The following is a 14,796-nucleotide window of genomic DNA, read 5'->3' as shown; positions in this document are numbered from 1 at the left end:
CCAGTCAGCCCCCGAAAGGACTACCCAGCCACCCAGAGCGCGCTGTGCAATGCGATAGACGGTCAGTGGTGGACTGCCCTCGTGACCGCAGCCAACCTAGACATAAGTTGAAGAGGAAAGAAAAGGAGAAGAAGGATTGGAATAGCAGATGATATTTATACTGTAAGCAGGCACGTGTGTAGGCGGTCAGTGAGTGAGTCACTCCAGTGTCCATAGCAGAATCCTGGGCACACAGCTGACAGGTGAAATATCTCTTCTCCAGGCTCAAATCATTGATTCAAGAATGATGAAAAGGTGAAGAACCCACTAAGGGTAAGCCAAAGAATTCGCCGCAGAGACCCCGAGAAGGTGCCTCAACAGCTGGCCATCGCGCCGTGCAATGCGGTGGTCAAACTGTGGTGAGCCGCCCTCATGACCGCGGCCCACCCCAACTAGGTAAGTATGAAGAGGAAAGAAAAGAGGGGGAAGAATCGGAAAGACTGGGTACTTATACCTGCGAGCGATGTGGCGCTAGTCCCGATTGAGAGAGTGGCCCGGGGGGGGGGGGGGGGGAGGGGGTTGCCTGAGGTATTCACGGGCCTCCGCTGCTCTCGCATTAACAAGTTAGTTAACTATGTTTCTGTTTACTCTATGCTTTCAACGGCACAAAGATCATTTTAAACAAGCCAGTTTTATGGCCTGGGCTATGTAAACGCAGGCCCTTGATGTTCATGACACAAGTACATACACGAACGCAACTGGATGGTAAAAGTATATTTTGCTGTTGTTTAGATGCTTGCATTTGGGGACTACATGGTTGCCCAGGTGTGAGGTCTAACTCGGAGCATCAACGGACTGACATCACTTGTACACTGCAAGACTTATTTCCTATATGAAAAGTATCTGCGACTACGATCACTAGTGTAGTATCAAATCCGACATCATATCCTCCTTGACACAGCACTGACAACCCAGTTGTTGTCATTGATCACCGCCAAGTATCGCTAATCGTCACAGCCGTCGTCGCACAAGCAGCCGGCACAGTATACGAGCGATTTGGATCACTCTCCCACTGGATCGAGCTATCGCTCTCGACCCGAATATACTTGTATTGGAACACCTGTCCGGCAGGCAGGTTAACAGTGACATACCAAAGGTGGTTTGAGCTAGTATATTTATCCGCACTTAGCGCAATAGCGCTGCCTGTATCCCAATTGCCCAGTGCGGAGATAGAGCCAGCAAGATTGATGTTCTCGCCGTAGGTTGTAGTTGCGACTACGTCAAAGGTGACAGCGACCGAGGTCGGGGTCGTGCAGGACGTGGTTGTCGTCTTCGACGTAGTCGTCGTGGTCTTGCTGGTCGTCGTTCCACCAGCAGTCGTCGTAGTTGCGCCAGTTCCACTTGTCAAAGTGCTCGGCCAGTTGGTGTTTGTCGCGGTGCTGTACGTACCAGTCGCGGATGTCGCAGCGCAGGTTCCAGGGACGCTGCTGGCGGAGGTCTCGCCCCATGCGGGAGGCACGACGGAGTTGCGGCGCATGTTGGCAGTGAGGAGAGCGGCATACGACCAGGTTAGGTCACGGGCGGATACAGGGCTACCGTTGGATCTGGAGAATTGCTCGGACATGGAACCGTTTGAGTAGGCGTATTGTTCCTGAAAGCAATCAGATTCCTGTCTTACCGGCGGAGGTGTATTAACATACCGCAATGCTCATGTATCCGTCCGCATATGTCTTGACCGCACTGACAATAGAAGAGTATGTCGCACTCGACGACGAATAAGTTCCAGTAGCGGCAGAGCTGTACAAATCAGTGAAGAAGCTGAGCGAAGTGCTGCTGATTGTCAACGAGCCAATCTTGTTCCACTGATAGAGTGCATCATAAAGCAGTTCTGCGGCAGCCATAGTGCAGAGATACCAGGGATTGCCATTGTAGTAGGAGTCCTCGGGGTACCGACCAACAGCAACAGCTTGACCAGCGCTCTTCCCTGAATTGACGGTGTAGATGGAGCGGAAGGAGTCTGTCACGACCTTGTGGTTTGCCAGAGCACGAGCCGAGCAAGGTTGGAATGTCGTGTCATCACACCCTGCCTCTGGATCGAACGTGTGGATGCTGCCGAGGAGAGTGTTGGCATCTTTACCGGTACGGCTGCTACCGAAGTTGGCCAGGGTGTAGGAACCCGTCCAGTATGACTGCAAGAAGCAGAGGACTTGGGGCGCTTGAGAATCGCAATACGAGCAGGAAGATCCGACCTGGCTGGCGAATTTGCTGCCTTCGACGAGTGCGCGGTGTTGGACAGCCGTAGTGAAGAAGGATTCGCCGTTGACTTCTTCCCAGAGGTCTATACTGATCAGCTATGCTATATATTTGAGGAAAGGGTGACTTACCGTATCCAGAGCTATTCCAGTACTGTGCGACGTAGGACAGATCGTTGCGCACGATCGGCCAGACAATGTCGGCTGCCGTAGAGGTGTAGCCGTTGCTCTTCACGCAAGTCAGTAGACAGGATGCAATTAGAAGCAGGTATACTGACGATCAACCACTGTCCGAATGCGATCAAAGCAGTAGCACGTAGAGCTGGACCATCGCGTTGAGGACGCCCCCACGAACCAGTGTAGGCTGTCTCATCAACATTGAACTTCGGCTCACCCAGTCCCCCGCTCGAAAGACCGCCAGATGGGTTCGAGACCGTCTGGATGTACGCCTGGGAACTGATGTACTCCTCAATAACGGTGAGCAGGTCGGTGTCGCCGTTCTTGAAGAGATCGACGAGGGTCTTCATGACTAACGCGGAGTCACGGGTCCACGTGTAGTAGTCTGCCGGTCAGCTCCTTCCTCAACACACACTCATGAGACAAACACTTACAATCAGGACTGTCGGTGCTGGGACTGGCAATGACAATCCCCGATTTCGAGCTCCTCGCATAGGCGCCATCAGCCCCGATATTATCGAGAATGCCCGTTCGAGCAACGGCAGTTTCCGTGGCCAGCCAGCTATCCAAGCTAGCTGTCGCACGAGGCGCCAGCTGCGGTGCAGCGAGCACAGCGTGGCCGAGTGTGAAGGCGCATAGCGCAGTCCAAAAACGAGGAGCCATGAGGAAGCCAGTCGATGTCGATAGTCTTCGATCTGATGGGCATTGCCAGCTTTTATGCGCCGCTCTTTGCCGTCTCGCTTCGGTTAGAAGCTACACTCGGACGCGTCCAGATTGCTCGAGGCGAAGTGCAAGGAGCGGGGATAGGGCGGCCGCTAGCGACGCTTGATGCAGCTAGTTTTGCTTTTGAGTGGTCGGGCACAGGTTAAATTATACGCGTCCTACCCCGCCATGAGGGACGGGCATTGCATTTTCGACTGCCGCGATCGGATGATCTGATGATCTCCAGCAATAACTACCAAGTTAAGTAAAGATATATCTACACCGATCGACTTTGATACCGCAGTGCGTACCGACGTACTGACACCTGGAAGTCGCGATAACCTTCGTGAAGCTCGAGTCTGAAAATCAGGCGATCCCCCCTGAAGCGTGCATCTTGTGTAAACGTGCCACTCAAGCGTGGCGTGTCGCAGCCCGTAGATTCTCCGTCCCCTGTCTAGCTCCTAGCTAGCCAGACGCCCGCCAGGAGACATTTGCCAATCAACACGCCCAACACAACCACCACACAGCGTGCCTGGCGCCATCGGCCTCGCCTACGACGGAGGCGGCCTTGCAGAGATGTGATCTGCATGTGAATCAGCAATGACACGCATTCTGGGGTCAAACTTCGGCATTCAGTACCGTTTCGCCCTGGAAATGTGGAGCCGTGCAAAATGCCTGATCCACTCTTCCCGGAGGATCAACCGATTAAGACTGGCGTGGGGCGCTAGCGCTGGCCTGCAGGCAGGACTATTAACCGACCTGACTCTTAACAGTCGATGGAATCCTTGATCTCGAGTTGACAGCTGCCAGGGAACCGGGAATTGAGCGGGCGTCTGCCAGGGATCTGAAACAATTCACCGTGGGATGAGGGTTTGCACAGTCGTTCATTGGCTGTTTTGTCCGACGCCTACGGCCCAGCCCCGTGCGGGGTGTTCTAGAAGGACGTTCAACACTGCACTCTTCTTTAGGAGTGCAGTGCCCGAGGCCTGTAGAGTCTACGTATAAACGCCACCGTCTCCATACCTTCACAGAACGGCATTTATCATCACATCAATCTATCAGAACCGACAAGCGATCATGAAGTGGCTTGCAACGACAGCCACCTGTCTCCTACTGGAGGCCGTTGCTGCTCTGACGCCCGCAGAATGGCGGTCCCAGTCTATCTATTTTCTCCTGACTGATCGATTTGGCCGTGAGGATAACTCGACGACAGCGGCTTGTAACGTCACAGACAGAGTATGTACTAGCACCATTCATTTTCACATGTGTATAATCTAACTGGACGAGATCTACTGCGGTGGAAGCTGGCGAGGAATCATCAACCACGTAAGTGTTCATTTGATAGATTGTTATGACAATATTGATAATTCTTCAGTTGGACTATATCCAAGGCATGGGATTCACAGCCATCTGGATCACACCTGTTACGGAACAGATACAAGGAAATACCGGTTATGGCGAAGCGTACCATGGTTATTGGCAGCAGAAGATGTAAGTTACAAGGCACTCTATATGACGCTTAATAGGCTGACGTTGCAAGATACGATGTCAACTCGAACTACGGCACCGCAGATGATCTTCTCGCGCTATCCACTGCGTTGCACGCCCGAGGAATGTATCTCATGGTAGATGTTGTCGCAAATCACATGGTATGTTCTACCACATCTACTACTCCTTCTGTAACTGACTGTAAACAAGGGATACAATGGCGCCGGAAGCACGGTCGACTACAGCGTCTTCGACCCCTTCGACTCATCCTCGTACTTCCACTCATACTGCCTGATCAGCAACTACGACGACCAGACAAACGTAGAGGACTGCTGGCTCGGCGACACAACCGTCTCTCTCCCTGACCTCAACACCGAACTGTCATCGGTTCAAACAATCTGGTACGAGTGGATAGCAGACTTGGTCTCGAATTACTCGAGTACGTGCCAAATCCATCATACTGCTGCACTGACTGACATACCACAGTTGACGGACTTCGAATTGACACGGTGAAACACGTCCAAAAGTCCTTCTGGCCAGACTACAACAGTGCTGCTGGCGTCTATTGTGTGGGAGAAATTTTCGACGGAGATCCATCATACACCTGTGACTACCAGAGCTACATGGACGGTGTCTTGAACTATCCGATGTAAGCCCACCCAGCTGCGCACTACACATTTACTAACGCAGACAGCTACTACCAACTCCTCTACGCATTCCAGACCTCAAGCGGTAGCATCAGCGACCTGTACAGCATGATCAACTCGGTCGCATCCGACTGCAAAGACCCAACGCTGCTAGGAAACTTTATTGAGAACCATGACAATCCTCGATTCGCATCGTAAGAAGCCTCTCCCCGTCTGATATACACTCAGCTCATCTGGCAGATACACGAGCGATTACTCGCAAGCCAAGAACGTCATCTCGTTCCTGTTCTTCTCCGACGGAATTCCCATAATCTACGCCGGTCAAGAACAACATTACAGCGGGGGCAGCGATCCTGCTAATCGAGAGGCGACATGGCTATCAGGATATTCGACAACGGCAGAGTTGTACACTCACATAGCGACGACGAATAAGATTCGTGCTCTCGCCGTGTCGTCTGACTCTTCATACATCACGTCCAAGGTAGGCCCCCAGTTCTGGGTCAAGGTCTACACTAACTCGTCGCGCAAAGAACACCCCCTTCTACCAAGACAGCAACACAATCGCAATGAAAAAAGGCACCTCCGGCTCGCAAGTACTCACGGTGTTGTCAAACAAAGGCTCTTCTGGCAGCTCCTACACCCTTAGCCTCAGCGGAAGCGGCTACACATCCGGGACCAAGCTAACAGAGATGTACACCTGCACCACAGTCACCGTCGACTCGAGTGGGAACATTCCGGTGCCAATGGCATCCGGACTCCCGCGAGTGTTGATGCTCGCTTCCGCCGCAGCAAACAGCGGACCCTGCGCGTCGTCTTCAACTCCCACGACGACTAAGGTCACAGCAAGCACCACTACACCAGCCACCTGCACACAAGCGACCGCGCTTCCGGTTCTCTTTAAAGAGATCGTGACAACCTCTTACGGTCAGGGCATCTATCTCTCCGGCTCGATCAGTCAATTAGGAAGCTGGGATACCGATGACGCGGTTGCTTTATCTGCCGATCAATATACCTCGTCGAACCATCTGTGGTATATAGAGGTTACGTTGCCGGTCGGCACGTCGTTTCAGTACAAGTTCTTGGAGAAGGAAGGGGTTTCTGTAACCTGGGAGAGTGATCCGAATCGGTCATATACAGTTCCGACGGGTTGTGCGGGATCGACAGCGACAGTGACGGCGACCTGGCGGTAGACAGACTATTCCGAATAGCAGAATCATAGTCGGAAGAGTATCTACAAGGTCACATACGATCCGTTCAAGTCTTTTAGTATGTGATTGAGATTGCACTATCTCATATGTACTTCCTTGGGTTGATCGCATCGAGCCCCTTCAACCCCATCAAATATAGAACGAGGCAGTATTCTCAACCAAAAAGTCGAACGTATCCTTCCGAAAATCATCAGCCAGGAGGGTCCCACGATTACTAAAGAACTGCATCAACATTTGCCCCTCGCTCCACCGGGGCCACTCCATGTAGCTTCCCGCCCTCGAGTTGGGGTCCAGATCATAAACAAAACTAAAATAATAAGTATGAATCGATTTCGACGCGTAGTTCGGAAGTATCCCATAAAACACCTGCAGTATATCCGACCCATGGAACGTCCCCAGAATCGGGGTCCCGTAGTCGTACGAAGAGAGATACGACCAGGTCGGGACATCAGGCTTGACCTTCGACGCGGCGGACAGAAAGACCCGCCGGGTAATGGTGAAGGTCAGATCACCAAGGATCGCGGCGATGCGCTTGTACTGCGGATACCAGTTGTTGAAGATCCCTGTTCGGAATGGCGAGCCGTTTGTCGTAGTGTCGGGGTACGCGGCGACGAGTTCCTCGATTTGCTCGCGCGATGCGTCGAGGAAGAAAATGTTTTTCAGGTAATCCACCAGCTGGGCGGTAGTCGTTATATTATTCTGGAAAAGCGCGAAGAGTGTCCCCTCATCTTCCTGGTCGCCGACAATGAATGGGACAGAGGCATATTTGCCTGCGTTGACGAGGAGGTCTGGCGATTGCGTGAGAACTTTCCCGTCTGGTCGGGGGAGATATGAAAGTGCGACGGAGCTGTAACCCAGGATGCCGGGGACTGAATTCGCGGCATTGAGAAATTTCGTGTAGTCCACTCCGCGGAGGCACTCGAGTGTGTCACTAGCGGTGCTGCAGCCGGCCTGCTTCACAACGGCGTCGTATACCTGCTGACCCTTGGTACCGTCGACGGGATCAGCGGGGACAATAGAACCGGAGTTCATGATACCCGCGCGGAAGAGCGGGGAACCATTGTAGGTATTATCGCCGTCGTAGAGGGCCATCTGATCGAAGACGGAGATCGAGCCCGCGGACTCGCCCCAGATTGTGACCTTTGACGGGTCTCCGCCGAAAGCCGCGATGTTATCGGCGACCCATTCAAGTGCGAGTCGTTGGTCGAGGAGTCCTAGATTAGCGGCCCCATCTTTCAGGATCTGCGAGCCGGGCATGAATCCGAAGCCGCCAACGCGGTAGTTCATGGCCACGAAGATGATCGGCATGTTGAGGTCTATCGATGACTGCACGAGGCTGGTCCCGTCGTATGTCTGCGTTGACCCGAGTTCAAAGCCGCCGCCGTAGATCCAGACTAGGACAGGTAATTTTGAACTCGCAGTAACACCCGATGGCCGACGGATGCTCACTGTCAAGCAGTCCTCGCCGGCATTCGTAACGGCCTGGAACAAGGGCGTATTCGCCAACAGGCCCAGCGCCGAGGTGGGGATGCTACTCTCGTCGGTCGTGAAGTAGAACTGTGGACACGCCTTGGCTATACCCGTTGCTTTGACAGTGCCCAAAGACGACGTAATTGCCTTCGGTGGCTTCAGGCGCAGCGATCCAGTTGGCGGCTGCGCAAATGGAATCCCGTTGAAGCTGTCGACCTTGTTGGAAGACGACCCGATGATTGTTGCGGCAGGCTGGGCGATTGTAACAGTCGGCGCCGATGCTCTTTTCTCTGCTGGAGCTGCCACTGCTGAGATAGCAGATAAGAGCAAAGCCAGCACTGTATAAAACTTCATGATGGAGACTCAGGACGGAATAGCTAATGACTTCGTGCTCGTCAGACTCGTCCCTACCTTCGCGCCTTCCCGGGCAAAGAGATACCTTTTAAGCATCCCCACATCACATCCTCGGCCACACCACCAGCAACAAAAGAACTAACGAACATGTGGTCCCTCGGCCAAATTAACAACGGCATCGCAATATCTTCCGGCATCAGCGTTGCTTCCAAATAGTAGCATCCGAAGAACCACCGCCGCACGCAGAATGGCATCTCCGCTGCAGCCTCCAAAACTACCACGTCGCAGCTCCTCAAAGAGGAATCACCCCCGAGTCTTCACAATAACATCAGCCACTCTCAAGAGTCAAATACAATTTTTTCATGTCCGTGGTTGGAAGGCCAAGGCTGCCATGCGTAACCCCTCATCTTCGAAACCCAACCATCCACTAGGAAAGTAGGGCGCGCCCTGGCCAAGCCGGGCCAGGTACGAGTCCGAGTGTTCATCGGGTGACCCCGTTCTTGCAGGCATGGCATGTGGAATGCGTGGTGACCTCTGCCAAGGATATGCAGGCGTGGCTACCCCGCGAATACGGCGGGGGATCATCCCTGCGGGCTGGTGGGGCTGTAGATCGGATGGATTCGGTTGGTGAGGGTGGGGTCAGTTCGTATTTGATGCCGAGGAAGATAGGTGTGTTGCAATTTTGTTTTATTGGTATGTGCCTGTGTTCCTGACATTCGGAGTTTTACCATGCGAATCAGAGCGGTTACGCGAGAGCGAGGCTCGGGGGGTCTAGGCGGAGGTGTTTACAGTACTGTATATGTGGTCAGGGAGAAAGAAGTCTGGATATTAGAAGGGGCTGAGTACTTACCGAGACTGCTTGTGTGGGCCTGTAGCTATAGGAGGTGTGTTGTAAAAGAGGGCAACACAAGAAAGCGCGTGGTCAAGGTTCTGGTCGAATGCTGCCTCAGGCGCGATGTATAAGTCGGTGGCCCATTCGACTCAAGGGTCACATGATCAACAATACAACCTGATCGACATCCCCTGAATATCACTACCAGGGCATCCTCAACTTCAACAGGATATTAGTGGGTGGTTCTGGATAAACATCATAGATTAGTAATTTATTTTACCCCTTATAAATTGTTAGCTCAGGGGTTATACTCGAAAATCAGACTTGTTCATCTACATCCACTGGTTGCCATCACATATGCGGTTCCACCGCCTTCCAACTGTATTCCGCCGTCGGCCACAGGCTACCGTCCCCAATCGGGACTAGCGTCGCACCACCCCTGGACATAAATATAGTCTGTCCGCCCGCAACTTCCCCCTCTTTTCTTCCCTCTTCATACTTACCTAGTTGCGGTGGGCCGCGATCATGAGGGCGGTTCACTACAGACTGTCCAACGCATTGCACAGCGCGATGGCCAGCTGTTGAGGCACCTTCTGGGGGTCTCGGTGGCGTATTCTTTGGCTTACCCTTCGTGGTTTCTTTTCATCATCGTTTGAGTCAATGATTCGAAGATGGAGAAGAGGTTGCGGTATCTCCACCGTGCTTTCCTTTGATGGTGAGAAACTGCTGGAGTATTGCCATCAATGTATCTTTCCTGTGTCTGTCTTCTCGAGGGGTGGTCTCGTTACTCTCCTTCTCATGGCTTCTTCTACAGCCGTCACAGACCTGTCTCAAGGCAAGGGCATCTTACCTAACACCTCGCATGTGAGGCTTCTCTTGGGGTCTGAATTCACTGTTCGAATCCCAGGTTCCTTCAATCTCTGATCTCTTAGATGACAGCGCTGCCTACACTATTGGACCCCCCCCGCCCTGCGTGGACGTCACCATCAAGACACGAGTGACCATATGGCGACCCCACTGGCTTCTGTACGTCACTCACTTGGTAGCTGGTATTCGTAGAACTCAAGAATACTTGATCAGCGATCATCTTGGTGAGTCAAATAGTATTCAAATCTGATGAGCAACCCAAAAACCAATACTGAACAGTGAGTGCTACTCAATTCTAATATGCTACTCAGCTACTACTAGTTTATAATGCACACTACACGTTCTTCGCGTTCTACCGCGATTATTCTTACCGTATGGCCACTCCAGCGACAGTGCATGTCACACGTGGGTCACGTGTGACATGCACTACCACCCGTTGGCCACAATCTTCCTCCGCGTTTCTTTCCTCTATATACTTACCAAGCTTCGGTGGATAGCGGTCATGAGGGCCTTCCACCACAGAAATTCCATTGCATTGCACAGCGTGTTGACCACCTGTTCAGTCACCTTTGGGGATGTGAGGCATATTTTTTGGTATTTCCTACGCTCCCAAATTGGCAGGTGCAGTAGCTTATCACTGAATAGCTGAGCACGTGCCTGCCTACAGCATAAATATCGCCTTCCATTCCAATTATTCCTCCTGTTTTCTTTCCTCTTCATACTTAATGTCTAATTATACTGAACTTACCTCACAATTTTTTGCAACCCCACACAACCGTGGGACCTTTTCATCATGCCTCGAGTCAATGACTCGAGTTTGGAGAAGAGATGTGTCACATGGTCCCTCCTTTGCAAAACATCTGTGTCTGATGCCGGGGTCTGTTTAATGCGCATCCGTTTCGCGAGCACACACTGACAACATAGTCGAGCCGCACTGATGTCTGAGTTCATAGGCAGTCAGGTCGATGTCACAGCGATGGAAGGTCCGCTGGATAGATAGACACTAGATGGTCTGCTGAAGCACAATATCCCCTCGTTCACTCAGCCAGATCGTGTTTACTGGGCCGCGTCGTGCTGAAGTTCGTCTGTTGGCCGCACCTGCCCGAAGTGAATGCTCGCTTCCCATTGCCGCCTAACGCCGGTGGCCCCACAGGCATAAATATTTCCTCCTGCTCCAAAATTTCCTCTTCTTTTCTTCCCTCTTCATACTTAATGTTTAATCATTATATATATGTCCAGGGGACTCACTTACTTACTTACCATCAATTTTTGGAGCCCCACACAACTGTGGGAACTTTTCATCATCGCTTGAGTCACTGACTCGAGTATGGAGAAGAGAACCTGATGGTGATGTGGTGGCTATCCTTCCTTCATCACCTCGTCCCAACAACGTGATTCGCCGTCGAGCCTAACGTTTCCACAGCATGAATCATCAATCCGGTGCGTATATATGTTGTTTGTGTCCTACATGTTGTTCTCGCATCTGGTCAAGCACAAACGCCTGCAAACCCTGTCCCCGTTGGCGGTCCAACCTCCAGCACGATAATCGCGCTCATGGGAACGCCATGCCGGCAACAACAGCCTCATCCACGACAACGACAGGCTTCGCAGCTTCACTTCAATCTCATTTAGAAAGGCAGTTGACGGAACCCTGATCTTAACTCTCTAATTATACACCCACTAAACGTCCTTCCCTCAAGGAGCGGCCTGTGTACCCTAGACCTCATGCGTCTTAATCCTCACGTCATTGACGCCATGGGCAATGGTGAAAAAGGGGTCGCAGTAACCCAAGGCTCATGACTATGAATACAACGGCGACAATATGACCACGTCCACCGCATTGACCAATGACGATAAGGGCAAATGATGATGGCGAGAACGAGTACCTATACCGGGAACAAACAACGCTGCCGCCGACAACACCGACGACGACGAAGAGCGACGATGATAAGAGTAAATAATAATGACGAGGGCAAACAACACCAGCGAGGATGACGAGGACGAAGGACGACGACAATAGCAAATAACGATGACGAAAATAGCGACGCCAAGAACGACCACGACAAAGGCACGAAATAATAATTACTAGCACAAAGAATGATGATCAGGAGAAATACCGTCAACGACTAGCACGACGAGTCACGACTTTACCGCGAGCAAATAGCGACTACTGCAACCGAAATTGCTGACAGACGACGACGACGAACAACGATAATAGTGAGAACAACGACACATGACGGCAGGCGCGTCATAATGGCGCAGGGCCACCAGGGCATATGTTACGACATGGAGACAGCGGATCTTACCCCACTGTGCCGGGTTCGAAACTACTCAGCGTGGGAAGATCCAGCAATGGATAAATGCGTCAAACAGGTCAAGGATACCAGCTTCGACTACACCGTGAATCAAGCCAAGGATTATCCCAGTCGACCCGCCCTAGACATCTCCCAGCTCACCGAGCATAATCGGCGCGTGGTAGCTTACCTGGAGTACAAGGGAAGAGTGGACCTCTACAGTTCTTTGAAGCAGAACAAGGTACCGCCTAAAGGGAGCAACTTTCCGCAGATACAACCATTCCGGTCCAATTCCCTATGGCAGAGGTGCATTCTGAGGATGAGAACGAGGCCGACGCAGCTCATGGAGGCTTGGAGATGGCGTCCTGGGCCTCCTTCATTTGAATTTCATGGTTGGATTAGCACACATAGTAACCTTACTATATGTAGTGGCTGCATTATCATCAGGGATGCGGATATAGCACTGGTTTGGCCGTTCTTTACGTTGGGAAAGGCGTAAGAGTATTCCGAGGCTCTCTGTTACGTCTTGCCTCTGTCAGCAACCTCGGGTAGTGAGCGGAATATGGTATAGAGTCACTTGGGCATATATCACGCGAAGGCTAGGTCCCGCCCCGAACAGGCCTAGCGTCACCATGCGTGGGTATAAACATCACCTGCCAGTTAGCAACTTCCTCCCCTTCTCTTCCTTCTTCATACTTACCTAGTTGCAGTGGACCGATATCATGAGGGCGCTTCACTACAAGACGTCCACCGCATTGCACAGTGCCGTGTTCGCCTGTCGGGACACCCTCGGTGGCGTATTCTCTGGCACTCCTTAGTGGGGGCTTCTACACTTTTCATCATGCTTGAATCAATGATTCGGTCTTGGAGAAAGCCGTAGCACCCATTCAGCTGTCCAATTTCACTCAAGAGTCTCGGTTCCCCCATTTGCCTTGGTCTCCAGATATCGCCGTTGTTCTAATTGGAATTACCCACGGATACCTCACTTCACCTTCAGCATCACCGTTCAAATCATGTTCTCCTTTGGCTCGCAGCATAGTTGCAATTCGACTACTCTGTTCAATAGTTCAATAGCAGTGTTTTACAATGCCTAGCTGCGTAGCTTCTCGTACGGCGACTCCCCCTTGGAGGTCCCCGTCACAGCCACATCCAGAATATCCTGGACGATATCCTTCTGCATACACGATACGATTCCGAGTGTTTTCTACGAAGTTGTATACACCTGTGATCCTGATCCATTCATTAACATGCAATATCGATTAAATTCTCTAATTATAACAGGCCTAATTACAAACATCGCAAGCAGTCCAACCCATCAAACGCCTCAAATGCAAATCCACCAACATTACCTACTTCTCCTGCCACCCCTCCCACCTCTCAAAATCCCCAGTATCCAAATCAAACAAATCCAACATCCGCCCAACACTCTGATCAACCAACTCCTCAATGCCCGCAGCGCGAATATAGTACGCCGGAACAGGCGGAAAGATAACCGCACCAGCCCTCGTAATCTCCAGCATATTCCTCAAATGAATCTCACTAAGCGGTGTCTCCCGCACAACAAGTACCAACTTCCGTCTTTCCTTAAGCATAACATCCGCCGTTCTTGAGATAAGATCATCGCAGAACCCAGAATGAACACCGGCCAGGGTCTTCATACTACACGGCACAACAATCATGCCATCTGTCTTGAACGAGCCGCTTGAGATGGGCGCGGCCATGTCGTTGATGTTGTGGACGTGGTCAGCGAGGACTTTCACGTTTGATGGGTGGTAGTCTGTTTCGTATTTGATTGTTGCTTCGGCCCATTTGGACATAACGAGGTGCGTTTCGATGTTTAGCCGCCGGAGGGCGATGAGGGTTTTTATGCCCAGGATGGCGCCTGTTGCGCCGGTCATTGCGACGATTATGCGTTTGCGCCGGCGGGTTTTTGGGTGATGGGGGTTTTCGGCGGGCATTGTTTCGTGGGTGTGGGAGCTTCCTGGGGAGGCGCGGCCAGATTGGGGAGCTTGGATGCCCGAGAGTAGGGAGAGCATTGAAGTAGAGCTGGTGATGGTTTGTATGTGTGGGTGTAGGCGCGGGTGTAGTTCGTAATGAAGGTAGTGAGTGAGTGATATTTGGCTCGTTGTGGGTAGAGGATGATCACCGTCAACGCAGTCTGGGCCAGCTAATATATATCGGCCTGTGGCAAACTGGGCAAGCCGTCAGAGCTTGAATAAAAAACGAATAAATCACAATGCGAAACAAATCAACAGGAACTGCACTCGGCCCGATTTTCATAACCGAGCATGTCCGAGCCTCCGAGCCTCCGAGCAGCGCGATCCCGGTGCATTCTGTTGGTGGGACTTGGTGGATCGGGTCAGGATGCCGTGTATTTTAATCAATACAGAAAAGTGGGCTCAATACAAACTGTTTCTGGGTGTTGATGCTTGAGCTTGCCGGTGTGGACAGGCATCAGCCCCTTGCACCGGTGTCCGGTCACCTCGTCTGGTACGGGCATACCGCGAATCGGGCAGAGAGCATGCG

At 51.9% G+C, this 14,796-nt stretch overlaps 5 protein-coding genes across 5 annotated transcripts; 2 read left to right on the top strand and 3 right to left on the bottom strand.

Annotated features, from left to right (window-relative positions):
• Window positions 1-967: 967 nt before the first annotated feature.
• N7532_000082 (putative glucan 1,4-alpha-glucosidase) lies at window positions 968-3,071 on the bottom strand (the record flags this gene model as incomplete). The annotated part of the gene is made up of 5 exons (XM_056612586.1): window positions 968-1,630; window positions 1,680-2,317; window positions 2,364-2,460; window positions 2,510-2,793; window positions 2,843-3,071. 5 exons carry the CDS (start codon window positions 3,069-3,071, stop codon window positions 968-970), a joined length of 1,911 nt encoding a protein of 636 aa, XP_056479810.1.
• Window positions 3,072-4,172: 1,101 nt separating this feature from the next.
• Window positions 4,173-6,435, top strand: N7532_000081 (putative alpha-amylase; the record flags this gene model as incomplete). The annotated part of the gene is made up of 9 exons (XM_056612585.1): window positions 4,173-4,346; window positions 4,398-4,436; window positions 4,486-4,601; window positions 4,651-4,759; window positions 4,809-5,037; window positions 5,085-5,247; window positions 5,293-5,439; window positions 5,486-5,726; window positions 5,776-6,435. Coding segments are annotated over 9 exons (1,878 nt in total), but the record flags the coding sequence as incomplete, so codon positions are not given.
• A 147-nt stretch (window positions 6,436-6,582) lies between these two features.
• Window positions 6,583-8,277, bottom strand: N7532_000080 (putative extracellular lipase; the record flags this gene model as incomplete). The annotated part of the gene is made up of 1 exon (XM_056612584.1): window positions 6,583-8,277. One exon carries the CDS (start codon window positions 8,275-8,277, stop codon window positions 6,583-6,585), a length of 1,695 nt encoding a protein of 564 aa, XP_056479808.1.
• A 3,952-nt stretch (window positions 8,278-12,229) lies between these two features.
• On the top strand, window positions 12,230-12,654 carry N7532_000079 (uncharacterized protein; the record flags this gene model as incomplete). The annotated part of the gene is made up of 2 exons (XM_056612583.1): window positions 12,230-12,491; window positions 12,542-12,654. 2 exons carry the CDS (start codon window positions 12,230-12,232, stop codon window positions 12,652-12,654), a joined length of 375 nt encoding a protein of 124 aa, XP_056479807.1.
• A 965-nt stretch (window positions 12,655-13,619) lies between these two features.
• N7532_000078 (UbiX family flavin prenyltransferase) lies at window positions 13,620-14,228 on the bottom strand (the record flags this gene model as incomplete). Its single annotated transcript, XM_056612582.1, has 1 exon — window positions 13,620-14,228. One exon carries the CDS (start codon window positions 14,226-14,228, stop codon window positions 13,620-13,622), a length of 609 nt encoding a protein of 202 aa, XP_056479806.1.
• Window positions 14,229-14,796: the final 568 nt, after the last annotated feature.

The sequence above is a fragment of the Penicillium argentinense genome (assembly GCF_028826775.1).
Source record: "Penicillium argentinense strain IBT 30761 chromosome Unknown utg000001l_segment0_segment0, whole genome shotgun sequence".
Lineage (NCBI taxonomy): Eukaryota > Fungi > Ascomycota > Eurotiomycetes > Eurotiales > Aspergillaceae > Penicillium > Penicillium argentinense.
The sequence above is the reverse complement of the archived record's forward strand: the minus strand, read 5'-3'. Positions and strand labels throughout refer to the sequence as shown.